This window comes from Adiantum capillus-veneris, chromosome 12 (assembly GCF_014529385.1).
Source record: "Adiantum capillus-veneris isolate H3 chromosome 12, ASM1452938v2, whole genome shotgun sequence".
Classification (NCBI taxonomy): Eukaryota; Viridiplantae; Streptophyta; class Polypodiopsida; order Polypodiales; family Pteridaceae; genus Adiantum; species Adiantum capillus-veneris.
The window spans coordinates 33,288,789-33,316,611 of NC_140942.1; the positions used below are offsets into that span (position 1 = coordinate 33,288,789).

Here is a 27,823-nt window from a genome sequence, read left to right on the forward strand (position 1 = left end):
TGATTGCAGCATGTAGAGGAGAGACGAGAGGAGTGCATGAGGATGCAGTAGGCGAAGCCGACGAGCAAATGCGAAAGCAAAATTGTTTTTTTGTTTTGTTATATGACGAGTCCTCTGGAGCAGGTTAGCTGGGTGCTGAAGAGGTTACGGGAATTGCAGCAAGGTATTTGTTAGATCGGTGGGGACTCGAAACTGGGAAAACCCTTTTGGTAAAGGTAGTGAAGAATTCACTTGAGAGGACAGAAGGAATCTTAGAGAGCATCTCAAGAAGTAATGAATAAAATAAAAGGAGAGCGAATTCCCATCCCATAATAAATTATAGAACCCAAACTTAAATATTTTCGAACTCCAAATTTAGCACCAGTCTAGATATGGGAGCGGTACAAAATTGGTGCCCCTGGCACGACACTCAGTGCGATTACAAGAATCTCCAAAAGAGTTTTGCGACCCAGAGTCTTTGATGGAACTTGTGTGTCACCGGAAGTGGCTCGCAAGAAAGGCAACGGGCAGGTAGTGAAAAGCAGAAAGCTTACAGCGGTTAGGAGCCGTCGAGAATAAGCAAAAGGCTGACGAGAAAGAAAATGAACGTCTCAGAAATGAGGCAAGTATTATTTTGTTCTGGTGTGTTTATGCAGCTTTTGAGCTTTGATGTGTTGGCTTTTGTTTTAGAACTGGTTTACAAACAATGCAGGTCAAACTTTCTGCGGAAGGAATGCGTATAGCTACTCAAGCTGTAAATGCAGTTCAAAGTTCGTTCCAAGCTCTAGAAACAAATTTACTTGAAAAGGTTTGTCTTTTTCACCCCTCGCCTCTCCTCTCGAGGAACTTAGTAACGGTCTTGTTCATGTTCAGGCGTGATGAAGAGGATGAATTTCATGATGCAGGTAAATGCAGCATTTGAAGAGGCACCTGTTGCCACTCAAGCAGTAAAGCATATACAAGATTCTCTGCAGAGCATGGAGCAGATGGCTGACAAACAGGTGATTTTGAGACCAAAAATCAATACAATGGCCTTTTTATAAAACTATCCTTGTTTTTGAGTGATTGTTTGGGAGTGAATCTGCCGAAGCATATATTATTGTGCACCATTGTTGGGCTCTTATGACGTTTTTGGAAATGTTGTACTCAAATAAGCAATACTAACATGATGGAGTTGATGGTTATTTTGTCTTATGGATATGTACCACAGGTCTACAACTTGCACTTTCCGAAAGCTGCTTCTGTGGCAAGAAGTAGTGTAAACTTTGATGGTCTGTAATGATGGTAAAATCAACTTCAAGTAGAAAGTGTTGCCACTGTGTAAGAGCATGGATGACTGCCAAGAGCTCTTTCTTGTAAATCTGTGCAACCATTTCAGGATGTGAAAACATCCTGCTCTCGTAAGCAATGTCATGACCTTCTTGCATCAAGACTGTTCCAGATTGCGACCACAAACATCACAGTAATCTTCAAATGGCTTTTGCAAGTCTGGCAAGGTGAACACTGGCCCGGTTGTCAACTTTTCCTCGAGAGTCTGAAAGGCTACAATCTTTGACGGTCCCTAGTAAAAAGAACCCTTTACACATGCAAAGTAGAAACTATCTTTGCAAATTTTCAGATGAATTGCAGATAATAATGACACAAGCCCAGAAAACTTCGAACTTCATGAACATTTTTTTTCAAATTAGGCCAATGACAAATGATCTCTTCTTTGGCAGGGTCCATCTTTACCCCTGCTATTGAGAGGATGTGTCCCGACTCCCAAAATGTGTATCTCTATCAAGAAAAACTCGCTCTATTTCGCATTTTTAATCAATTTATGTTTTCACAGTGCTTGGAAAACTTGTAACAGATGGAATCAATGTTCTGCCTCACTCTTGGAGAAGAAGATGACATCGTCAAAGAAAGTGTCCATAAATGATCGGTACTCGGCGAAAATTCTGTCCATCATATGGTTGAAAGATAGAGACGATACACGACACGGAGTGGCGAAATTTCACCCGAGAGTATTGACCCCAAACCTTGGCGCCCCTTTTGGTATTTCTTTATATTGCATCAACTCAGTACAATGCCGGTACTCGCGCTCTACACCTTCTCACTGAAGCATGTCAGAGAATGAGCCCTTTACGTATATTTAAAGGCCCTTGGCCTATGAAAAGCAGTTTACATAAAAAGCCTTCAAAGTCAAAAGCTTCTGGTCCAAAGCAATGCCAAAAAGTTGCCAGTATAATTTACGAAAATCCGTACAGCCTGCCACGTCAGCATGTCAGCGCAAAATGCAGAAATCCGTACGGCTTGCCACGTTAGCACTATCAGCGTGATTTCCAGAGCGTCTCTACTGCTGCCACGGCATCAGCTATGTGTGTGTGCGGGTGGGTTCTGCTTTATTTTAATTCCTTTATGTCACTGGCCCCATCGGATGGGGTCCCCAGAAGTTGGTAGGACTTCTTCTCCTGTTACTTATTCTTCTCAAGGTTTAGGCCCCTCGGTCTGGATCTGCAAGTTGGCTCCATTCTTCAAGGCTTTGACACGTCAGCAATTTGTGACACCTTGATTTTTATTTAATTTTTGGGACCCTCTTTTTGAAGTCACAAATGGCCGAACATTGTGTGGCTAGTGTGAAACGGCCGATGGTCGAGAGTTTCACCCGCAGTCGGGAAGGGCAAGTCGCCACGAGCTGGTCAGGCCAATGAGCATTGGAATCCGAGCAGTAAAAGGGCGTCTAGACTCAGTTCAAAGTCATTTAGGCCTCCTCGCTACGCTTATAAGTCGGTGGGTACTAGGAAATTAACTCAAATAAGGCAAAGTGAACACATGGCGGCTTCAAAGCAGTTTTCCCAACTTGCATGAAGAGGGGGCACCCATTTTAAGAGGGGAGGTTGATTTTTGCTCAGTAAGTGACTACAGAGTGTGGGTGAGTAGTGGGTGCAGGTTTCACAATTTCAATGGAAAGTTTGCCTTCTTCCTTGTCTTATGTAGCGCGTGTAACAGACTTGGACACTCCAAGTCAAGAATCAATCACGACAGCACCAAATAACCACTTCAAAACAGTTCATAGATCACAATAGATTTGCACTAGCCGGCGGAGTTCCGTGCCTAGAGATGTTGGCCCCAAAGACTGACACCCCTTTCGGTATTTCTTTTTGTATTAATCAATGTTCACAGTACAAGAGAGCGGTTAGGGTTTCACTCTCAGACTCTGCGTCCAGATGCTCTGCAGAGTGAGCCCAAAACCACTTATTTAAAGGTTACAAGGGATGCCAAAAGTAGAGCCCCAAAAGCTTCCAGTCAAAAGCAAACTGTTTTATCTCACAAGCCCTCTCTAGGACTTTTAATAAAAATAAAGCAATGCAGTTCTCTCTCTCTCTCTCTCTCTCTCTCTCTCTCTCTCTCTCTCTCTCTCTCTCTCATGCTCAAATTCCGTTGGCCAAAAGCTGAAAATCAGCGCCGCAAATTCCGCCGCAAATCTTGGAAATCCGTACTGTTGCCACGTGGCATTTTTGCCGCCAGATTTAGGGTTTCAGCTACAATTAGGGTTAGGGTTTCCAGAATAAGGGTTTATGGAAATTAGGGTTTTTGGCAGAAATTAGGGTTTGCAAGTTTTAGGGTTTATGGCAGAAATTAGGGTTAGGGTTTTTGCTCTCGGTAGCCACGTCATCACTTTGTGACATACCCCCCTTTTGAAAGCATTGTGATGTAGCTAGCAATCACATCTAGATCCAATTGGGACCTCATCGATGTCCGATTGACTAACCCTATTTCAACCATGTCTATTCAAGATCAAGTAGACCAAAATGCTGCAATCATTTCGTCTATCAGTTCCTGCACTTAAAAAAAGAAGTCAAGAACAAATCAATATCATTATCAAGAATTCCATTTAAAGTCATTCAGCAGAATACTGTCAGCTTTCAGTATCCCTGAAGCTCAAAGAGACATCAGTGACTCTAGTATCTAAATCAAGGCATCTGTTGACAAAGGAGTGGAGTGACTCCCCTCTTGTGCATCCCACTGCACCAGATCTCCAACCAAGCTGAATTCTGGGTTCCATTTGGAGTAGACTATGCTAAACCAAAAGCATCGAGGTAAAGTTTCACAATCTGAGGAGTATCTGCTAGGTCCTCCTCCTCCATCCACTTCGCATCCAATGTAGGATAGTTCTTGAACTTAACCAAGAACCGCCTTCGGACTTTACCTTTATTCTTCGTATCTTTATGTGCCAAATGTGTTCAGGAACAAGGATCTCCTCGTTTTCTTCCACTTCGGGTTGCTCGTTAGGCTCCCCATCATCAGGCACGTCACCTTTAAAAGGTTTCAAGAGACTCACATGAAATGCATTGTGAATTCTCCAAGTATTAGGCAGTTTCAGTCGGAAGGAGACATCATTTATCTTTTCAATGATTTGGAAAGGGCCGTAGTATCGCATACTAAGCTTTGAAAAAAGCTTCTCCCTCCTTTCCCTTTGCACTACCAAGTAGACAACGACACCCTATTGGCCCCAAAGACTGGCGCCCCTTTTGGTATTTCTTTATTCTTTTTATACTTGAGAAAAACCTGTAAACTTCCATAAGCTGTCTGTAACAAACTTGGACACTCCAAGTCAAGAATCAACCGCGACAGCACCAAATAACCACTTCAAAACAATTCACAGATCACAATAGATTTGCACTGGCCCGGCGGAGTTCCGTGCCTAGAGATATTGGCCCCAAAGACTGGCGCCCCTTTCGGTATTTCTTTTTGTATTAATCAATCATCAAAGTACAAGAGAGCGGTTAGGGTTTCACTCTCAGACTCTGCGTCCAGATGCCCTGAGAAGTGAGGCCCTCACCACTAATTTAAAGGTTACAAGGGATGCCCAAAAGCAGAGCCCCAAAAGCTTTTAAAATCAAAAGCATCAGTTCTCTCTCTCTCTTAGAGAGTCTTTTCTCTTTTTTTTTTTATATAAAAAAAAGCAAAAGCAAAATTCGCGTCGCTCATCATTTTCCAAAAAAATTTTAAAAAAATAAAAAAATAAAAAAAATAATCCGCCTCCGCGATTTCCGGAATTTAGGGTTTTTGGCAAAAATTAGGGTTTGCAGGAATTTTAGGGTTTCTGGCAGAAATTAGGGTTTTTGCTGTCCGCCACGTCATCACTTTGTGACATACCCCCCTCTTGAAAGCATTGTAATCGACCGCGATTACGCCTGCAAAACCGACAAAAGCCATAAACCGTCTTAGCAGACACTGACTGTTAGTACCTACGTACTAGGAACACACATCTAGCACATGTACAAAATCGACAGTCACATCACATGACATCACAGGACATCACCAGACATCACAGGACATCACATGACATTCAACATTCATTCGGATCTTAGACCATGATTTATCGGCAATGTAGCTAGCAATCACATCTAGGTCCAATCGGGACCTCATCGATGTCCGATTGACTAACCCCTATTGCAACCATGTCTATTCGAGATCAATCAGACCAAAATGCTGCAGTCATTTCGTCTATCAGTTCCTGTACTCACAAGAAGTCAAGAACAAATCAGTATCATAATCAGGAATTCCATTTCATAAAGTCATCCAGCAGAATACTGTCAGCTCTCAGTATCCCTGAAGCTCAAAGAGACATCAGTGACTTTAGTATCAAAATCGAGGCATCTGTTGACAAAGGAGTGGAGTAACTCCCCTCTTGTGTATCCCACTGCACCAGATCTTCGGCCAAGCTGAATTCTGGGTTCCATTTGGAGTAGACTATGCTAAACCAAAAGCATCGAGGTAAAGTTTCACAATCTGAGGAGTATCTGCTAGGTCCTCCTCCTCCATCCACTTCGCATCAAGTGCAGGATAATTCTTGAACTTAACCAAGAACCGCCTTCGAACTTTACCCTTATTCTTCGTATCCTTATGTGCCAAAATCTGTTCAGGAACAAGGATCTCCTCGTTTTCTTCCACTTCGGGTTGCTCATCAGGCTCCCCATCATCAGGCACATCACCTTTAAAAGGTTTCAAGAGATTCACATGAAATGCATTGTGAATCCTCCAAGTATCTGGCAGTTTCAATCGGAAGGAGACATCATTTATCTTGTCAGTAATCTGGAAAGGTCCGTAGTATCGCATACTAAGCTTTGGAAAAAGCCTCTCCTTTCCCTTGTTCTTTCGTAGGCGTGCCTTCTCAAAACGTAAGAGCACCCAATCATCCTCCTTCAATTTCATGTCGCGACGACGGCGATCCGCTGCCTTTTTCTGTCGTTCTTGAGACTTCTGCAAAGTCTCGCGAACCTTGGCAAAAGCCGTATCCAGATCTCGCGTATATTTATCCGCTTCAAAGATCTTATCTTTCGTGCTCAGGAAGGGTGGAACCTTCGCAGCACCTTCAACAATCTCAAATGGCGCCTTACCCGTCGACGAGTGTATCGTGTTATTGTAGGCAAATTCCACCAGAGGTAAATATATTTCCCATTGAGTCTTCTGATCTGAGATATAAGACTTCAATAAATCTAGAACCACTGAATTGGCAATCTCGGATTGCCCATCAGTCTGCGGGTGGAACGATGACGAGAACTGTAACCGCGTGCCAATGTTCTCCCAAATTGCCTTCCAAAACAAACTCGTAAATCTGGGGTCTCTGTCGGAGACAATTGTCTCAGGCATGCCATGTAATCTGAAAATCTGGGCCACAAACAGTCTCGCTAAGTGATCCGGCTTGACTGTTTTCTTCACTGGAATGAAATGAGCCTGTTTGCTAAATCTGTCAATAACAGTCCAGATACCATCGTGACCACTCTGTGTTCTCGGGAGATCAAAAATGAAATCCATCGCTATACTTTCCCAGGGGCGGGTGGGTATGGGTAAAGGCTGTAACAATCCCTGTGCTTTATGCCTATTAAACTTAACCTTCTGGCATACCAAGCAACTGCGCACAAACTCTTCCACATCTTTCTTGAGTCTCGGCCAAAAGAAATATCTCTCTACCCCTTTCATGGTGGTAGCAATGCCGCGGTGACCCGTAAAAGGTGGACAATGGCATTCAGTCATAACCTTTTCCCTCAACGGCTGTGTAACGCACAACATAGTCTTTTTCATCAAGTAGCCTTCTCGAAGGGAGTATCCAGCTACTGTCTCCCCATCCCGTATCCGTGTGAAAATATCTGCAAAATCTGTATCTGTGGCACACTGATCGACCATATCCTCGAAGCTCCTATGATGTATCGCGGAAATAGCCAGAACCAACGGTTTCCGAGACAAAGCATCTGCCACCACATTCTTCTGTCCCTGCACATGGACAATCTGGAAAAGTGAAACTGTGACAAGATGTTCGCCCACCGCATCTGCTTTTCCGAAAGCTGCTTCTGTGACAAGAAGTAGCGCAAACTCTGATGGTCTGTAAAGACAATAAAATCCGCTCCGAGTAGGTAATGCCGCCACTGAGTAAGAGCATGGATAACCGCCAAAAGCTCTTTCTCATAAATCTGTGCTGTCATCTCCGGCCTAGAGAACAAACGGCTCTCGTAAGCTATGACATGGCCTTCTTGCATCAAGACCGCACCCAGACTACGACCACAAGCATCACAATATACTTCGAATGACTTCTGCAAGTCCGGCAAAGTCAAAATAGGTCCCGTAGTCAATTTCTCTTTCAATGTCTGAAAGGCAGTCACCTCTGTGGGTCCCCACGAAAAAGGTACTCCTTTCTGTGTCAAGATATGCAAAGGGGAAGCAACCTCTGCAAACTTTCGTATGAACCGCCTGTAGTACGAACATAGTCCCAAGAAGCTTCTAACTTCATGGACATTCTTCAAGTCGGGCCAATCACGGATAGTCTCTATCTTGGCCGGATCCATTTGCACTCCTGCTGCTGACACAATGTGCCCCAAAAAGTGTATCTCTGGTAGGAAAAATTCACTTTTCTTTGCATTGATCACTAACTTGTGATCTCGTAATGCCTGAAAGACTTGAAGCAGATGATTTCTGTGTTCTGCCTCATTCTTGGAGAAAACAATGATGTCGTCAAAGAAAGTGCCAACAAATAGCCTGTACTCTCGAAAAATCCTATCCATCATCCGGTTAAATGTCGCAGGAGCATTGGTTAAGCCAAAAGGCATCACCAAAAACTCAAATAACCCAAAAGTCGTCCGAAAAGCTGTCTTGTAGACGTCTCCCGGTGCTATTCTGATCTGATGATATCCACTCTTCAAGTCAATCCTGCTAAAGCATGAGGATCCCTGTAACCTGTCGAGTATATCATCGATCCTAGGAATTGGAAATCTGTTCTTGATGGTGATTTTGTTGAGAGCTCTATAATCGATGCACATTCTCCAAGATCCGTCTTTCTTCAAAACCAACAATACTGGAGAGCAATACGGTGAAGTACTAGGCTGGACAAGACCCTTTTCCAAGAGGTCTTTCACTTGGTTCATAATCTCTTCATTCTGTGCTCGGCTCACACGGTAGGGTGGCCGGTTCGGTGGTGTACTACCAGGTATCAGATCAATGGTATGATCTTCAGGACGAGCAGGTGGTAACTCTCCTGGCAGGCCTTCTGAGAAGCAATCGGCGTGAGAGTGTAGAAAATCTTGGCGTTCTTTATCAAGTTTAGACATATTTGTCCTATCATCACCACTCAACTCTTTCATAAAGATCGAGTAAACAAACAGACTGGATTTCATTAATTTTGAAATAGCCGAAGCCGATACAATAGGGATAGACTCGCCCTTTAGTTTAATATCAAGTACAATTGTTCTGCCCTTTTCTGTAGTCAAAGTCGCTTTTCTCGCCCGATAATCGACCACGGCATTGTTCTTGTGGTACCAGGGAATCCCTAAGAGAACATCACAACCCTCCAAAGGCATTATGAAGAAGTCCTCATGCCCCAAATACCCCTGACAATGCAACCGAAGTTTGCCAATGACAGGTGTAATGGCTATGTCCCTGCCGGGTGCCGCTAGAACTGCCTCTGCAAATGGTCCCATCCGATCGGGAGTAATCTCGAGCCGCGCTGCCAATTCCGGTGAAATGAAGTTGGCCTTGGCTCCTCCATCAAAGAAAATCAGGGCCTCTTGATCTTTCACTTTGCCCCAAGCTCGGCAAAGTTCTGTACTCTCATCCATGGTGTCGGGATCAGTACCCACACAATCTGGAACCAGTCCTGTTTTCATCTTGCCTTTTCGTACACGGTCCTCAGCTGCTCTCGAACTCTCAGGCCTTTCGTCGTCCTTGTCATTCTGTTCTTTCTGTGCCTTTTTAGGGCACTTCGCGGAGATATGTCCAGTTTCCCCGCATCCAAAGCACTTCCCCTCCCTGATGTAGCGAGTCCGCTCCTGATGAATAAGTCTGGGTCGTGCATCCTTTTTCTCTGGGTTGCTCTTTCGTTTTCTACTTTCATTCCCAGAAGTCTGTCCGATTCGTTGTGTCATGACCTCATCTGTGGGGTAGGTCAGACTGCCAGAGTGAATTGCAAAGCCCCGCTTCGCATGACTCATCAACTCCTGAATAGAAGCTGACTTCTGTTCCAAGCAGTGGTCTCGGATCTCTGTAGGTAGACCCAATGTAAACCGCTCAATTTGTTCTCTGAACGAGATCTTCTTGAATGAAGAGGCAGGTAGAAAAGAGTTCCAGAATCTTTCACAGTAAGAATTCACTGTATCGCTCTTGGTCATCCGGAGATGGTTCCAAGCAGCTCGTATATCTCGCTCAAACTCTTGAGTCAACCAAGAAGAAATAAAAAGCCTCTTGAATTTCAGCCATGTAACCGGCACAGTCTAGCTTAATAGAAGCGTGGACCACCAAGTGCGAGCATTCCCCTTAAAATAAGAGGCAGCTCTTCGAATCTTGGAGTGCTCTGAATAGCGTCCTCCCGCGAAAGCGATGTCAAACTGCTGTATAAAAGACAAAGCCTTCGAAGCATCGGAGTATCCCGAAAAAGTATCAAACTTAAGTGCTTGGCCACCTTCCTTAAACTCTCGAACTTTCTTGCTTTTATCTTCGAGAAAGTCATACTGGTTGGCTTTGTAAAAATTCCTCTTGTTCGCATAAAAGTTTCCGTTGTCAGAGTCTGAACTGTCCGTAGACGAGTCCTCTGTAGAAGTGTCACTCACTGGGCGAGATTTAGCCTTCTTTGCCTTTTGCTTGCCCTTTCCAAAGCGTTGCTTCTTGCTTCGCTTTTTACCTTGTCTGTCTTCTTCGCTTGAATCCGAGGAGCTAGAAGAACTGTCAGAAGAAGAAGAAGAAGAACTGGGTAGGCCTGCAAACTTGACGCGCTTCTTCAGTTTCTTTGCTTTATCGAATGTCGACTGACGACCCAAATATCTCGGGAAGTCAGTGCCTTTCTTCTGCATTTTGCCGTGCTTTTTGGCTTTCGTTTGCGCGTCAAAAAGCTGAGCAATCCGTGCATCAACCACGTTCTCCAGTTCCTTCTCCGTATATTTCTTGGAGGCAGAAGGTTTCTTGAGAGCGGGTTTCGGGAGTGGTGTTGTGGTTCTCTGCCACTCTGTCTGTACCTCTTCCAAAGAGGTCTGATTCATATATTTTGCCATCTTCGGGTCCTTGGCAAAATTGAGCATCATCTTTGTTGCATCACCAATCAATTGACGACGCTCCATCTCTCTTTGCTCCGCCTGAGTAGGCCGAGGCGGGCCATACTCTCTGCCTGAATCTTCGTTGTGATCCCAGCCCGCATCTCCAGATGCAGAGGGAGTCGACTGATCATTGCCTGAAGCCATAGGTGCCGCGGAAAAAAAATTTTTCGGGGATCGGATTTCCCGTAGAAGAGAAATCGGCCGTGCTCTGATACCACTGTAACAAACTTGGACACTCCAAGTCAAGAATCAACCGCGACAGCACCAAATAACCACTTCAAAACAATTCACAGATCACAATAGATTTGCACTGGCCCGGCGGAGTTCCGTGCCTAGAGATATTGGCCCCAAAGACTGGCGCCCCTTTCGGTATTTATTTTTGTATTAATCAATCATCAAAGTACAAGAGAGCGGTTAGGGTTTCACTCTCAGACTCTGCGTCCAGATGCCCTGAGAAGTGAGGCCCTCACCACTAATTTAAAGGTTACAAGGGATGCCCAAAAGCAGAGCCCCAAAAGCTTTTAAAATCAAAAGCATCAGTTCTCTCTCTCTCTTAGAGAGTCTTTTCTCTTTTTTTTTTTATAAAAAAAAAAGCAAAAGCAAAATTCGCGTCGCTCATCATTTTCCAAAATTTTTTTTTTTTTTTATAAATAATCCGCCTCCGCGATTTCCGGAATTTAGGGTTTTTGGCAAAAATTAGGGTTTGCAGGAATTTTAGGGTTTCTGGCAGAAATTAGGGTTTTTGCTGTCCGCCATGTCATCACTTTGTGACATGTCTCACTTTTATCGGGTTGAAATTCCTCTACTCCGATTTCGGAAGCATAACCACAGTAGAAGTCTCCACGGACAAAATCCCAAGTAAACATTGACTTTCCACACACTTTGCAAAACCTGGTGAGAAATTACAGCTCGCTGAATTCTCTATTTTGCGCTCCGATCCGCGCACCAATCACTTCTGTGGATAGCCCTCAAGCTCTCGTACTTGTAGGGTTAGTTGCCCCTTGAATTAGACGAGATTCCTCGCAGGAAATCTCTCTAAATTTTCCTATACAAGCACCCAATGCTTTGCTCCCTTGGCAAATAAACGATCCAAACGCTTTCACCTAACCCTCAGCAAGTTGTCCAAACATGTCCATGGCTGTAATTGCAGGTTTTTGACCCAATTTCGCCAACATAACGACGCAAAAATCCATGTCGGTCGAAAGTACATGTCAAGGACACTTTCCCTTGCGGTATGGAAGCTTTCCAGTGAGCTGCAGGTCAATTTCAGCATGCTGTAATTTTCTGTTTTGCCACTGTTAGGTGCCTACTCCCCTGTACACGCATCCCAAGGCCTTTTCAAGGCTCCCCTGGCGATTCCCTGCAGTTTAGGTGCGAGACCCTAAACCTACAAACACAGCAGGCTGTAATTCTCTGTTTTGGACCGTTTCGAGCAGAGTGAGCATGCCTACGCGTGTCTTAGGTGCTTCCGCATGGAATGGGATAGTTCCCCTGTAAATCGGATGAGTTTTCACGCAATAAAACTCTCCGTTTTCATGTTCCTTTGCGATGGAACTGTGTGTACCTGAAGGGGATTTAGCAATTAGCTAATCCGGCTCCTATACAGAAGGCTCTTGCCTTGGCAAATGTGCATAAAACCCCCAAAACTGTACATGGTCATCTGAGAAGCCCAACTACCATATGTGCAAAGGGGGGAGAGAATTGGATGAGATTGCCTGGGTATGTAATTTTAGTGCATCAAAATACCCGTAGAAGATCATTGCGGTCTGGGTGTGATGGCTAATTTTACTACGTTGGAATATCAAGAGTTCCGATCTGGACGAAAGGAGAAGCCAACTCCTTGATCAAAAGAGCCGAAAGGAGAAGCCAACTCCTTAACAAAAAGAGCAAACTGATTGTCCCTCGGAATGACCCTCGGAAATTTTTGAGCTAACTTGAGTTGTCACGTGCACACCTAACCCTATGTGGGATTCAGGTCATCTTAGGAAGTGTTTGGCACCCTGAGCCTTTGCGCAGGCCGTGCATGTCCAAGCACTTAGAATAGTTGCATAACCTCTGGTTGCACACAACATGATCTTAGCATGACAGTCAATACCCATCATGAGCATTTTACAGTGCACAAAACCCATTTTCCCAATTTATCCATTTTTCACTTATTATTTAATAAGTGACTTTTGTTGGAAAACTAGGTAGGGTAAATTTGCTAAGCTACTATAAATAAAACCTAGCGCTAACACTTTTTGGCAGAAGAGGTAGCAGAAGTTCTAGCAACTTGCATTGCACCTTTTTAGCAAGACCGGTAGGAGCCCTAGCGTTTCCAGTCAACAGATTCAGCATAGTGTTTTCAGGTTGCAGATCAACCTTGGGCGTTTTGCTATAGACCACCCGGCGTGTTTCAGTTGCAAACCTTGCCTAGCATTTTGCAATTTCCGGTGTCAGATCAGCCCTAGTGCATCAACGTTTTCAGTTTTTAGCACGATCTAGTCCCTAGCCTCGCAGATCTCACCTACCCGCTACACATCCTTGCTGTATCGTCAGATCAGCTAGCGTATTCAGATTCAGCCCGTTGTCTGCAGATTTCAGCATCTGCGTTTTCAACGCATCGTCGTCGCCATCGCTGTCCTCGCTGACACAGTGTCAGAATTTAGCAGAAAGTCAGTATTTGCAGATTTCAGCCCGTCCTCGTCGTCGTCATCATTGTCATCGACATCATCGGCAAGTCCATTGCATCTAGACTATTGTACTAGATTTGTGCAAATAGGATAGACCTCTCTTGCCATAGAGAGGGGGGCTCTTGGAGGAGGGTTTGAGAACCGTCTGGTGTCGTATTCTTTTCTCTCTCTCTCTCTCTCTCTTTTTGAGTCTTAGCACCTTCATCCACAATATCATTCACTTTGTTTGTGATCATTGCACTCTCTCACTAAAGGAACGGAAGGCTCTCCCTTCCGTAAGTAAAAGGAACCCTTGAGCACAGTTCAGAGCACTCACCTTGAGCAAAGTCAACATTCACTTCCGTTGTACCTTACGTTGGTATCAGAGCTTTGGTAGTGTTCTGTATCACTCAAGGAAAGAACCACAATAAATTTTTTGCTTGTTGCGGTCGCACGTAACCCGAGTCCACTTGGGCGTGTCGATTCCTGATCGTGTTTTTGAAGAGTGACAGGTAACCCAAGAAAGAAGGGCTTGTCCGGCCTCAGAGCGGACCGTACACTTAGCGGCCGGCCAATCGACGTGAGGTGGGAAAGCAACCTTGGTGTGAGTGCAAGGCCGCCAAGGGGTGCGCCCGCAAGAAATAGTCGAGCTCGGGTAAGAGAAAAGCCTTCTCTAACACTGATTGCAAGCTACAAGAACCTCAAGAATCTCAAGAACTCAAGACCTCAAGAACCCAAGTTCCTCGTGAACTTAAGTACCCCAGATCTCAATGTATGGTTATCACCCGAAGCAGAATGGATACTTTGCGTGAAGGTGATAAGCATTGAGGTGATGACGAAGAATTTTCCCCACCAGAAGGTTTTTCCGACCCTCCCCCTTCCCCATCTACGCCACGGGTTGCACCAAATCTGTCACGTGACACATCCAAACCTATGTGTCCGTGGACAAGCTACAGCATGATCAGGGTTCAGTTCAGTCAAGTCAGTCTAGAATAGGAAGTGATCTGGAACTTTTGTGAGTCTGTTTGCAGACCGTGCATGTCCAGACACTTAGAATAGATGCATATCCTCTGTTTGCACACAGCATGACCATCGGATTCCCGTCAGATCCCATCAGTAGCATTTTTATAGTGCATAGACCTATTTTCCCTATTTTTGACATTTTTTACTTATTATTTTTAAGTGACTTTTGTTGGAAAGTAGGTAGGGCAATTTTGCTAAGTTTGTATAAATAAAAACCTAGCGCTAGCACTTTCTGGCAGAAGAGGCAGCAGGAGCACTCGCTCAACAGGCAACTTCTCAGCAGAACCCAAGAGGCCTAGCGTTTTCTGCATCAGCAGGATAACCCTGGCATTTTTCATCTACAGACCAGCCTTGGCGATTTGTGCACAGCAAATCAGCCCGGCGTCATCACCACACAGCAGATCAGCCTAGCGTTTTGCATTTGCAGGACATCCGGCGACTGCAGAACAGATTTCAGTCCTAGCGTATTTTGTTTGCAGATCAGCCCCGGCGTTTTGCAGATTCACCGCGACTGAATACCAAGAAGCATCAGCGTTTTCAGTTTTCAGCCTATAGACATCGCAGAGCAGATAGAAGATTTGCAGATTTCAGCCATTAGCAATTCCAGATTTCAGCCCGTCTCGTCGTCGTCGACATTGTCGGCAAGTCCAAGCATTTTAGAGATTTGTGCAATCATAAGTAGACCGCTCTCACCATAGAGAGTGTGGCCTTCGGAGGAGGGTTTTACAACGTCTCTGGTGTCGTATTCTCTTCTCTATCTCTCAGTCTCACACACTTTCACGCACAGTGTCCATTCACTTTGTTTGTGTCCATTGGACTCTCTCATTAAGAACGGAAGGCTCTCCCTTCCATAAGAACAAAAGGAACCTTGAGCACAGTTCGGAGCACTCATCTTGAGCAAAGTTCAAACATTCACTTCTGCTACACCTTACATTGGTATCAGAGCTTTGGTAGTGTTGTGTGTCACTCAAGGAAAGAACCACAAGAACCACATAATTTTTTTTGCTTGTTGAGGTCGCACGAACCCTCGTTCACTTGGGCGTGTCAATTACTAATCGTGTTTTTGAAGAGTGACAGGAATCCCAGGAAAGAAGGGCTTGTCCAGCCTCCCCTTGTGCCTCTTTTCAATCATTGAGAGCGGACTGTGCACTTAGCGGCTGGCCAATCGATGTGAGGTGGGAAAAAGCAACCTTGGTGTGAGCGCAAGGCCGCCAAGGGGTGCGCCCGCGGAAAAGAGCAAAACTCGGGTGAAGAGAAGATCCTTCTCTAACACAGATTGCAAGCGAAAGAAGAACCTCAAGAACTCAAGAACCTCAAGCCCAAGAACCTCAAGAACCCCAAGAACTCAAGACCCTCAAGAACCCAAGAACCCAAGACCCACAAGACCCCAAGTTCCTCGTGAACTTAAGAACCAAAGATCATAGTGCATGGTCATCACCCGAAGCGGAATGGATACTTCGCATACAGGTGATGAGCATGAGAGAGGTGACGAAGAATTTTTCCCACCAGGAGGTTTTTCCGACCCTTCCCCTTGTCCATCTACGCCACGAGTTGTACCAAATCACATGGAGGTGATGGTCAAGTCAATGTTGGACATGATGGCACAACAAGAAGAAGTGAATCAAGTTGCGTTAGCACAACAACAAGAAGCGATTCGAGTTGCGCTGGCACAACAAGAAGCGACTCGCATTGCTTTGGAACGCAAGCGCGATGCACGGAAAAAAAGAAAAGCACAAAGAAAGGAGGAAGCCGAAGCAAGACGAGCCTTGGAGGCTGATCGTGAGGTTCAAAGAGACCTACGCACTCAAGAATTGGTTCGACAAGTTCTTGCCTCGAAGTCTGAACCAGCCAAAGATGTTGGTAGTTCCTCAAGGCGCAAGCCGGGATGCGGACTCCAACAACCCAGTCATAGAGAAGTTGACTTTCAGTAAGTATGATGGTAAGATGGATGCTACGGTTATTCATTCTTGGTTGCATCAATTTAATGCTTATTTTGCGACAACTAAGAAGACAGGAAATAACAAGGTTTTGACGACAGCTATGTACCTTGCCGGTGATGCTATCAATTGGTACCACGCATGGCAAGAGGCATAATTAGCCGCGCACCTAGAGGAAGCCGACGAATTCACGCCCCTTTCCTTCAATTGGGCTGATTTCCAAGACAAGCTCAAGGCGCGGTTTATGCCCCCTCAGTACCTCGCACGATTATAAGACGATTGGCGCGCTCTCAAGCAAAATGGTATGCCAGTTATGTCTTTCTCTAATCGTGTTTTGCAGCTAGGTACCCAATTACGCAAGTCGGTTGATGAGCGCAAAGAGGCATTCCTTTACGGATTGGACGAGTATATCAAGTACAATGTCGAGGTGCTCGATTCAATCGATCTCAACAAGGCAGTAGCGATTGCTCTCGCACAAGAGATGAAGCACAACAAGGGAAAGCCTAAGGAAAACAAGACTTCCACAAGTACCTCTCACACTTCTCAGAACCCTCAAAACGGTAAGAATGGTAAGAACGGTAACTCTTCTAACCAATCTTCCAATAGTCTCTCAGAAAAGAACTCTCAAAGTGAATCTAAGGGTAAGGCTAACACAATTGCTAAACCTAAGCTCACTCCGGATGAAAAGGTAGCACAAGGAATTTTAGGAGGATGCATCACGTCAGAAGAGCAAAATCACTTATTCTAAGGAAGGTCGTTGTTTTCATTGTTACATTAAGGGTCACATAAAAAGAACATGCCCTAAGCTTAACTCTAATGAATTTAAAGAATCCACAGAACCCACTTCCTCTGTCAATGCAATAAATGACAGCACGAGTGTGCCCCAAGTTTCTCATGACCCTCCTATTGATGAGTCTCTCATTAAATGTTATGGTCATATGATGGGGCAGTGTTTTGTCATATTGTTTGACCCAGGTAGTATGCATGATGTGATTAGTCCCTCTCTTGTTGAGAAAGCCCTCTCTTGTTGAGAAAGCCTGCCTAGAGTTTAGTCAGAAATCTCCTCTCGAGGTTTTTGGCTTTGCTCTCGGTATGGACTCTCTCATCACGAAAGAGTGTCTTGATGTGTTGTTTATAGTTCAACAAGCTGCTTTCTGAAGAAAATTTTTAGTCTCTCCTCTCTCAGGATGTGATATGATTTTGGGCATTCGATGGTTTCGTGAGCATAACCCTCTCATTGATTGGGCGGAAAATACGTTTACTTTCAATGCCAAAAGTGACTCTCCCATAGTCATTCGTGGAGAGCAAGTTGTTCATTCTCCATCTCTCATTGCTAATGTGCAGGCGAAGATTGAATGGATTCAGGAGAAGGAGACTCTCTCAGTCTCTTCTTCTCCAAAGCATGACACACAGGATTTGCATAATGATAATTTTTCCGATTTAATGCTTCTTTTAGTGCTAGGCTTCATTATGGCTGAGTCTGCCCTTGATCTCCGGAGTCATGACAGAAACTCAGCACGGTGAACTTTGTGTTGATGTATGCTCATGTGTGTGTGTGCGTGTGGTGTGTGTTGTGTTGGGGAGCATATGTTAGTACCTAGTTCTACACCCACTATTGGGCACTGACGACGTTAGTGGGGATGTCGTGGTATTTAGTCAATACTATGCATGATGGAGCTGATGGTTATATTGTCTTGTGGGTGACTACCATGGGTCTATACCTTGCACTTTCCTTCAAGGGTGAATCTGGGCTTATCCTGGATTCATCTAGGTATATATGATGATTTGAATGATAATGATGAGCATGATGATTTGGATGCCAATGACAAGCATGATGATTTGCATGATCAAGATGCGATTTCTCACAAGCATGATGATTTGCATGAAGATGATGTGATTGTTCACAAGGATGATGAGTTAGTTGATGCTTTTTCTAGCGAAGCTAACCTCGTTGCAGATTTGATCAATCACGAAGGATCGATCTTGGCTCTCGAGCCTAGGTCCAAAGAACCCTCACAGGAAGTATTATGTGTTCACATGATTAGTACGCACGCATTGATCGAGTGTTTCATTCGTGATCATTTCCTGTATTTTCGTCAACGCCTTTATGTGATCCCTTTTCCTAGGCATGACATATTGTATGTTGAGCACGTTTCACTCATGAATGAGCACAGATGTATGCGGATTGTTCGTGAAAAGCTGAAAAGTATGCATTCAAGGAAGTCACATTTCATGTCTCTCCCTTGGCATGACACAGTCGTAGAAAGAGCACATGAAAGTATGAGCACCAAGCATGGGTATTTCCATTGTGAATTGCCACAATTGATTGATTTAGGTCAGCACGACAAGATTCGATCTCATTGTTTGCATGTGTGTGGTGAACGGTTTGGCAATCCGTCTCTTTGTTCATCTACATTGCATGCACAGTCTTTATGAAAGACGAGATTTTTTCCATTCACTTTACATGGAATGGGTATATTCATGTTTTTGTGTTGAAAGTGGTTTCAGGAATTTTCAGCCTTGGAGATTCTTGAAGGTGGACCTACGTTCATAGACGAAGTTGAAGCATTGAAGGAGACTCAGAAGACTGTGTCGCTTTCGGCGCGGCCCAAAGAAGCAAGCGTTGCAGACCTTTATGAAGTTCAAGTACCGCACGACCCTCACATCAGAGTGGGCCGACGAAGAGTTCTTCCAGGATTCTGGATGCTATTGGTGATCTCCCTCGACGCCGTACAGTTCGGTATCAGTACCTCACTTTGAAAAGGAGGGGATGTCATGTGACACATCCAACCCTGTGTGTCCGTGGACAAGCTACAGTATGATCAGGGTTCAGTTCAGTCAAGCCAGTCTAGAATAAGAAGTGATCTCACACTTTTGTGAGTCTGTGCAGACCGTGCATGTCCAGACACTTAGAATAGATACATATCCTCTGGTTGCACACAACATGATTATCAGATTCCAGTCAGATCCCATCAGTAGCATTTTTACAGTGCATAGACCTATTTTTCCTATTTTTGACATTTTTCACTTATTATTTTTAAGTGACTTTTGTTGGAAAGTAGGTAGGGTAGTTTTGCTAAGCTTGTATAAATAAAAACCTAGCGCTAGCACGTTCTGGCAGGAAGAGGTAGCAGGAGCACTCGCTCAACAGACAACTTCTCAGCAGAACCCAAGAGGCCTAGCGTTTTCTGCATCAGCAGGACAACCCTGGCGTTTTTCATCTACAGACTAGCCTTGGCGATTTGTGCACAGCAGTTCAGCCCGGCGTCATCACGACACAGCAGACCAGCCTAGCGTTTTGCATTTGCAGGACATCCGGCGACAGCAGAACAAATTTCAGTCCTAGCGTTTTTGGTTTGCAGATCAGCCCTGGCGTTTTGCAGATTCACCGCGACTGAACACCAAGAAGCATCAATGGTTTCAGTTTTCAGCCTTTAGACATTGCAGAAGAAGTCCTGAACCTCGCAGATCTCACCTTCTCGCAGCAGTTCCTCGTCGCACGGTCAGTTTTCGCAAGGTTTGCAGTTTCAGCCCGAAAAACGCAGATTTCAGCATCTGCGTTTTCAGCCCGTCGTTGTCGCATCGTCGCCATTGACATCGTCACCGACATAGAGTCAGAATTCAACAGATAGAAGATTTGCAGATTTCAGCCATTAGCGATTCCAGATTTCAGCCCTCTCGTCGTCGTCCTCATCGTCGGCAAGTTCAAGCATTGTAGAGATTTGTGCAATCATAAGTAGACCGCTCTCGCTATAGAGAGTGGGGCTTTCGGAGGAGGGTTTTACAACGTCTCTGGTGTTGTATTCTCTTTTCTATCTCTCAGTCTCACACACTTTCACGCACAGTGTCCATTCACTTTGTTTGTGTCCATTGCACTCTCTCATTAAGAACGGAAGGCTCTCCCTTCCATAAGAACAAAAGGAACCTTGAGCACAGTTCGGAGCACTCATCTTGAGCAAAGTTCAAACATTCACTTCCGCTGCACCTTACAAAATCCTATGGAGGCTTTGGTCAAGTCAATGATGGAAATGAAGCTACAACAAGAGGTGCAACGCGCTGCCTTGGATTGCGAGCACAAAGAAAGAAAGGCAGACTTGGATCGCGAGCGCGAAGAAAGAAGGGTAGCCTTGGAGCGTGAGCAAATACGCTTGGTGGCTGAAGAAAAAAGGGTAGCCTTGGAGCGTGAGCAAGCGCGTTTGGAGGCCGAAGAAAGAAAGGGACTAACGCATGCAAGAGTCGGTCCTACAGGTACTCACCTCGAAGTCCGAGCCATTCAAGGCCGTGGACGCATCATCAGGTAGCACAAGTCGAGAAGCGGTTTTCAACAACCCTGTCACTGAGAAGTTGACGTTCAGTAAGTATGACGGTAAGATGGATGCTAATGTTATTCATTCTTGGTTGCATCAATTTAATGCTTATTTTGCGACAACTAAGAAGACAAGAAATAGCAAAGTTTTGACGGCAGCCATGTATCTTGCCATGATGCCATTAATTGGTATCACACATGGCAAGAGGCACATTCGACTGCGCACCTAGAGGAAGCCGAAGAAGGCGTACCCCTTTCCTTCAATTGGGCCGACTTCCAAGACAAGCTCAAGACGTGGTTTATGCCACCTCAGTACTTAGTGCAGTTGAAAGAAGATTGGCGCAATCTAAAGCAAAATGGTATGCCAGTCATGTCTTTCTCTAACGGCGTTTTGTAGCTCGGCACCCAATTACGCAAATCGGATGATGAGCGCAAAGAGGCATTCTTTTTCGGGTTGGACGAGTATATCAAGTTTGATGTAGAAGTATTCGACTCGTGGATCTCAACGAGACGGTAGCAATTGCTCTCTTTCAAGAGATGAAGCACAACAAAGGAAAGCCTAAAGAGAACAAGTCTTCTCACAGTACCTCTCAGACTCCTCAGAACCCACAAAACAGTAAGAACGGTAAGAATGATAAGAATGATAACTCTTCTAGCAAATCTTTCTCTAATCCTCCGGAAAAGAACTCTCAAAATGAATCTAAGGGTAAAGCTAACACACCTGCTAAACCTAAGCTAACCCATATGAAAAAGTTGCACAAGGAATTTTAGGAGGATACATAACGGCAGAAGAACAAGTTATTTATTCCAAGGAAGGTCGATGTTATCAATGTTACACTAAGGGTCACTTAAGATGAGATTGTCCTAAGAACGAACCTAAAAAACCCACAAAGGAACCCATAGAATTCACATCTTCTATTAATGCAATCAAAGAGCACATTAATGTGTCCCAAGTTTCTCACTGTGATGCCAATGCATCTCTCATGCATTGTTATGGTTATGTGAATGGTCAACATATTTCGATCTTCTTTGATTCTGGTAGTATGCATGATGTGATTAGCGACCCTCTCGTGAAGAGCGCACGTCTAGAAGCTCGACCCATTGATCCCCATTGCGGCCTCTGGGTTTGCTCTTGGCATACACTCTTCGTTTACGCATGAATGTCCTGATGTGACCGTGTCCATTCAAAATGTTCGTTTTCGTAGAAAAGTTTGTGATTTTGTCTCTCTCAGAATACGATTTGATTTTTGGCATTAAGTGGTTTAAAGGTCATAATCCTCAAGTTTGTTGGAAAGAAAACACTCTCAGGCTCGCAGTTGAAGGAGCACCTCTCGTGGTTCTTCAATGTGACACTAGGATTCTATCTATGTCTCACTCTCATGTTTTGGACGAGGATAAAACACGTAGTCTTATTCTAGAGAAGCATCATTTGTTGCATGACAAAGAACAAGAAAAGACACATGATACGAAACACAAAAAAGAACAAGAAAAGGAGGATCTCTCAGTCATTCCTTTTCCACAACACGACACGCATTTTTTGCATGATAAAGATGTGATTGTTCACAAGGATGATGGTTTGCATGATGATTTTTCCAGTGAAGCTAACCTCATTGCAGATACGATCAATCAAGCAAAACTGATCGTGGCTCTCGAGTGGAGGTCCAAGGAACCCACTGAAGAAGTATTGTGTGTTCGCATGATTAGTCAACACGCATTGTTCGAGTTTTTCTTTCGTGACGGTTTCTTGTTTTTTCGTCACTGTCTTTACGTGTTCCCTTTTCATAGGCATGCCGTATTGTACGATGCACATGACTCACTCACGGATGAGCACGGATGTATGTGGATCACTCTCGAAAAGAACAAAAGTTTGCATTCAGGGAATTCACATTGTTTCTTGATTGTTCGTTTTGTCAATCGCTTTTCCATGTTTCTTCCTTGGTATGACACAGCCTTAGAAGGATCACAAGAAAGATTGTCCATCACGCATCGGCATTTCCTTTGTGATTTGCTAGAGTTCCTAGGTTTAGGTCGACAGGTCAAGATTCGATCTCACTTTTTGCGTGTGTTTGGTGAACAGTTTGGCACTCTGTCATTTTGTTCATCTGCATTGCATGCACAGTCTTTTCGGAAGAATAGTATTTTTCCAATCACTGTACCTAGAATGGATATGATCATGATTTTGTGTTGGAATTGGTCTCAGGAATTTTCCTTCTCGAAGATACTTGACGAAGGTGGACCTACGTCCATAGATGCTCTTGGAGCATTGAAGCAGCCACAGATTGCTTTGTGTTGCTTTCGGCGCGGCCCAAAGAAGCAAGCATTGCAGACCTTCATGAAGTTCAAGTATTGCACGACTCACGCATCAGAGTGGGCCGGCGAAGAGTTTTTCAGAGATTACCCAGAGTTGTTGGCGGACTACAAGAAAGCCATGCAGCTCGGTACTAGTACCTCACTTTGAAAAGGAGGGGATGTCACGTGCACATCTAACCCTATGTGCATGTGGACAAGCTATCTCAGGTCTAGGGTTCATGTCAGCTTAGGAAGTGTTCTGGCACCTTTGTGAGCTCGTGCACAAGCCATGCATGTCCAGGCATTTAGAATAATTGCGTATCCTCTGGTTGCACACAACGTGATCATCAGCATGACAGTCAATACCCATCATGAGCATTTTACAGTGCACAAAACCCATTTTCCCAATTTATCCATTTTTCACTTATTATTTAATAAGTGATTGTTGTTGGAAAACTGGGTAAAGCAAATTTGCTAAGTTACTATAAATAAAACCTAGTGCTAGCACTTTCTGGCAGAAGAGGTACCAGAAGTTCCAGCAACTTGCAGTGCACCTTCTCAGCAAGACCGACAGGAGCCCTAGCGTTTCAGCATAGCATTTTCAGGTTGCAGATCAGCCTTGGCGTTTTGCTATAGACCACCTGGCGTTTTTCAGTTGCAGACCTTGCCTAACGTTTTGCAGTTTATTGCGTCAGATCAGCCCCAGTGCATCAGCGTTTTCAGTTTTCAGCACGACACTACAGATCCAGCCCCTAGCCTCGCAGATCTCACCTACCCACAACAGATTCTCGCTGTATCATCAGATCAGCCAGCGTTTTCAGATTCAGCCCGCTGTCCGCAGATTTCAGCATCTGTGTTTTCAACGCATCATCATCGCCATCGCTGTCTTCGCCGACACAGTGTCGAAATTCAGCAGAAAGTCAGCATTTGCAGATTTCAACCCTAGCGTTTTCAGATTTCAGCCCATCCTCGTCGTTGTCATCATTGTCGTCGGCATTGTCGGCAAGTCCATTGCATCTAGACCATTGTACCAGATTTGTGCAATTAATAGCATAGACCTCTCTCGCCATAGAGAGGGGGGCCCTTGGAGGAGGGTTTGAGAACCGTTTGGTGTCGTATTCTTTTCTCTCTCTCTCTCTCTCGCGGTCTTAGCATCTTCATTCACAGTAGCATTCACTTTGTTTGTGATCATTGCACTCTCTCACTAAAGGAACGGAAGGCTCTCCCTTCTGTAAGTAAAAGGAACCCTTGAGCACAATTTGGAGCATTGATCTTGAGCAAAGTCAACATTCACTTCCGCTGCACCTTACATGAGTTGTTTTGCAGATATATGTTGTAATCGCGGACGATTACTTTCTTTCAAGAAGGGGGGATGTCACAAATTGCTGACATGTGAAGTCAATCAAGAACAGAGCCACCGGCCGAGGGGCTTTAACCCTAATTGAAGAAGCAGAAGCACTAGATGTACGGATTTCTGCAATTCCTGTTGGACTGTTGACGTGGCAAATTGTACGGATGTCCGCGTTTCACACTGACTTGATGACGTGGCAGCTTGTACGGATTTTCGTGATTTATGCTGGCAGTTTTTCAGCGCCAGCTTTTGGGCCAGTTGCTTTTGAGTTTAATGCTTTTCATGTAAACTGCTTTTGGGCCAAGGGCCTTTAAATATGTGGCTAGGGCTCATTCTTTGGCACTCTTCTGGGAGAAGGTGCAGAGCGTGGAGTACCGGCTTGTACTATGTTGATGCAATATAAATAAATACTGAAAGGGGCGCCAAGGTTTGGAGCCAATACTCTCTGAGCTGGAATTCCACCACTTCGTGTCGCGTTTCGTCTCTCTCTTTCAGTTCAGTTCTTATTGAAGTGCTAAAAGTTTGTTCAGTCTGTTCTTTTTCTATTGGCAGGTAGTGCCCGTCTTGTGACAATGTCCGGATAGATCTTGCCAAGGTTGAAGCAATCAGGACATGGCCAGATTTGAAGACTCTGCATGATGTCCGTAGCTTCTTGGGCTTATGCTCTTACTACAAGTGGTTTATCAGGAACTTTGCCGAGATTGCTTCACCCCTACATGCTCTACAAAAGAAGAGGACACAAAAAAGAGACTTCAGCTTTTAATTTCTTAAAGGAAAAGATGACTCGGATCCAGTAATTGTCTTACCTGACCTCATGAAGTCATTTGTGGTCCAGTGTGATGCGTGTGGCAATAGTATTGGGGTAGTGTTAATGCAAGATGGTCGTGTAGTAGCTTACAAGAGTAGAATTTTGCAAGGGCCAAGACTATGCAAACCTATGAGAAAGAGCTACTGACCGTCATTCATGCGCTCTCTAGCTGGAAGCACTACTTGTTAGGTGCTGATTTTGTTGTCCAGACAGATCATCAGACCTTGCGATACTTCTTGACACAATCAAAGCTATCCGAAAAGCATATGCGATGGGCAAACCTCTCTCTGTGTTCCACTTTCAGATTTTGCTGTGGAAGGCAAGAAGAATGTTGTGGCTGATGCGTTATCAAGAAAGCCACAAATTTCAGCTGTGTCAATTCCTTATCATCATGAGCTTGATAATATGAAGGAACAATATGCTACTGATGAAGATTTTGCAAGGATCTTTGAACAGTTGCAAGATAGGCAACGCCATGAGCACTACCTCCTCAAGGATGGTTTTATGATGATGCATGGCAGATTATGTGTCACTAGGCCATTGCGACATAAGGTTATGGTAGAAAGCCATTTCCCACTGTATGCAGGGCATCATGGTATAGATGCGACAATAAATGGTCTACTTTGAGGAGAAATGTGGATACCTTTGTGCGATTATGCGTGATTTGCCAAAAGGTCAAGTTTGACAGGCAAAAGGCACTAGGGTTATTACAACCATTGCCTATTCCAGATAAGCCATGGGAAAGCATTTCTATGGATTTTATCTTTGATCTTCCAAGAACGCCGACAGGGAATGATGGTATATGGACCATTATGTGATCTTTCACTTTGCCCCATGCGGCAAAGTTTTGTGCTTTCTTCCATGTAATCTGGGTCGGTCCACACACAATCTGGTACCAGTCCTGCTTTCATTTTTCCTTTTTTGCCACGCTGATCAAGCTCTCTAAAACTCTCTGGCTTGTCCTCGTTGAGTGTTTTTAGGGCACTTTGCGGAGATGTGTTCTTGTTCTCTGCAATCAAAACACTTCCCCTCCCTCAGATAATTTAATCTATGATCCTGAGTCAATCATGGTCGTGCATCCTTCTTTTTTTGAAACTTCCTCGTTCTTCTATAATCATTTGTTGAGTTTTGTCCAGTCCTTGGTGTCGAAACTTGATCAGTGGCAAGGTTGCATAGGTACGTACGTACCTTACCTTTCCGTACAGTACAACCGTACGGTACGGTACCGTACAATGTTGCAATTAAAAAAATCTGAATGTGTAGCGTTAGCGTGCGGACCTGGAACGCGAGCCGATTTGGGGCCTTTTGGTGGTTTGGAATGCTAATAGGCTAATAGCCCAATGCTGTATGCTCATATGAAAGACCATATCTCCAAATGCTCCTTGTTGACTGCTGATCGGTAAGAGGTTCCCCCTTTATGCACTACTATGATACTATCTATCAATGATTGAGTGTACACTATGGACTCTAATTGGTATGCTCAACTCAATTTTCATCCGATCCGATATATTGGAGTGTGTGGAGAGACGATGGACTTTCATGAGCGGTCCCATCCATGCGATGGCCACCATGCTTCAGCCTCTCTACAGGTCGTCAGAGCTATGGAGTGATACCTTCCTCAACACAAAACAATCTGAGTATGTTGGGCTCATGTTTTTAGAGGATTATCAGCTTCAGATAGATAGGGAGCTCACCAACTACATGAATGGCATCGGCGCTTCTTTTACGAGGGCAGTAGCCTCGAGGAAAGAAGCCACAAAGTTTCCATTGACGTGGTGGATGTCACAAAGTGATGACGTGGCGGACAGCAAAAACCCTAATTTCTGCCAGAAACCCTAAAATTCCTGCAAACCCTAATTTTTGCCAAAAACCCTAAATTCCGGAAATCGCGGAGGCGGATTATTAAAAAAATAAAAAATAAAAAAATAAATTTTTTTTTTTTTGAAAAATGATGAGCGACGCGAATTTTGCTTTTGCTTTTTTTTTTTTATTAAAAAAAAAAAGAGAAAAGACTCTCTAAGAGAGAGAGAGAACTGATGCTTTTGATTTTAAAAGCTTTTGGGGCTCTGCTTTTGGGCATCCCTTGTAACCTTTAATTAGTGGTGAGGGCCTCACTTCTCAGGGCATCTGGACGCAGAGTCTGAGAGTGAAACCCTAACCGCTCTCTTGTACTTTGATGATTGATTAATACAAAAAGAAATACCGAAAGGGGCGCCAGTCTTTGGGGCCAATATCTCTAGGCACGGAACTCCCCCGGGCCAGTGCAAATCTATTGTGATCTGTGAATTGTTTTGAAGTGGTTATTTGGTGCTGTCGCGGTTGATTCTTGACTTGGAGTGTCCAAGTTTGTTACAGTGGTATCAGAGCACGGCCGATTTCTCTTCTACGAGAAATCCAATCCCCGATTTTTTTTTTTCCGCGGCACCTATGGCTTCAGGCAATGATCAGTCGACTCCCTCTGCATCTGGAGATGCGGGCTGGGATCACAACGAAGATTCAGACAGAGAGTATGGCCCGCCTCGGCCTACTCAGGCGGAGCAAACAGAGATGGAGCGTCGTCAATTGATTGGTGATGCAACAAAGATGATGCTCAATTTTGCCAAGGACCCGAAGATGGTAAAATATATGAACCAGACCTCTTTGAAAGAGGTACAGATGGAGTGGCAGAGAACCACAACACCACTCCCGAAACCCGCTCTCAAGAAACCTTCTGCCTCCAAGAAATATACGGAGAAGGAACTGGAGAACGTGGTTGATGCACGGATTGCTCAGCTTTTCGACGTGCAAAAGAAAGGCAAAAAGCACGGCAAAAAGCAGAACAAAGGTACTGACTTCCCGGGATATTTGGGTCGTCAGTCGACATTCGACAAAGCAAAGAAACGGAAGAAGCGTGTTCGATTTGAAGGAGTACCCAGTT

At 44.5% G+C, this 27,823-nt stretch overlaps 1 protein-coding gene across 2 annotated transcripts in view; it reads left to right on the forward strand.

Annotated features, from left to right (window-relative positions):
• The first annotated feature begins 363 nt into the window (after positions 1-363).
• Positions 364-27,823, forward strand: part of LOC147445551 (uncharacterized) — a 51,416-nt gene continuing 23,956 nt past the window's right edge. For both annotated transcript variants that reach the window (XM_086525031.1, XM_086525032.1), the window contains exons 1-3: positions 364-601; positions 692-787; positions 885-980. In XM_086525031.1, coding sequence (XP_086381157.1) covers positions 713-787; positions 885-980 — 171 coding nt within the window. In that variant the 5' untranslated portion in view covers positions 364-601; positions 692-712. The remainder of the gene's footprint in view (positions 602-691; positions 788-884; positions 981-27,823) is intronic.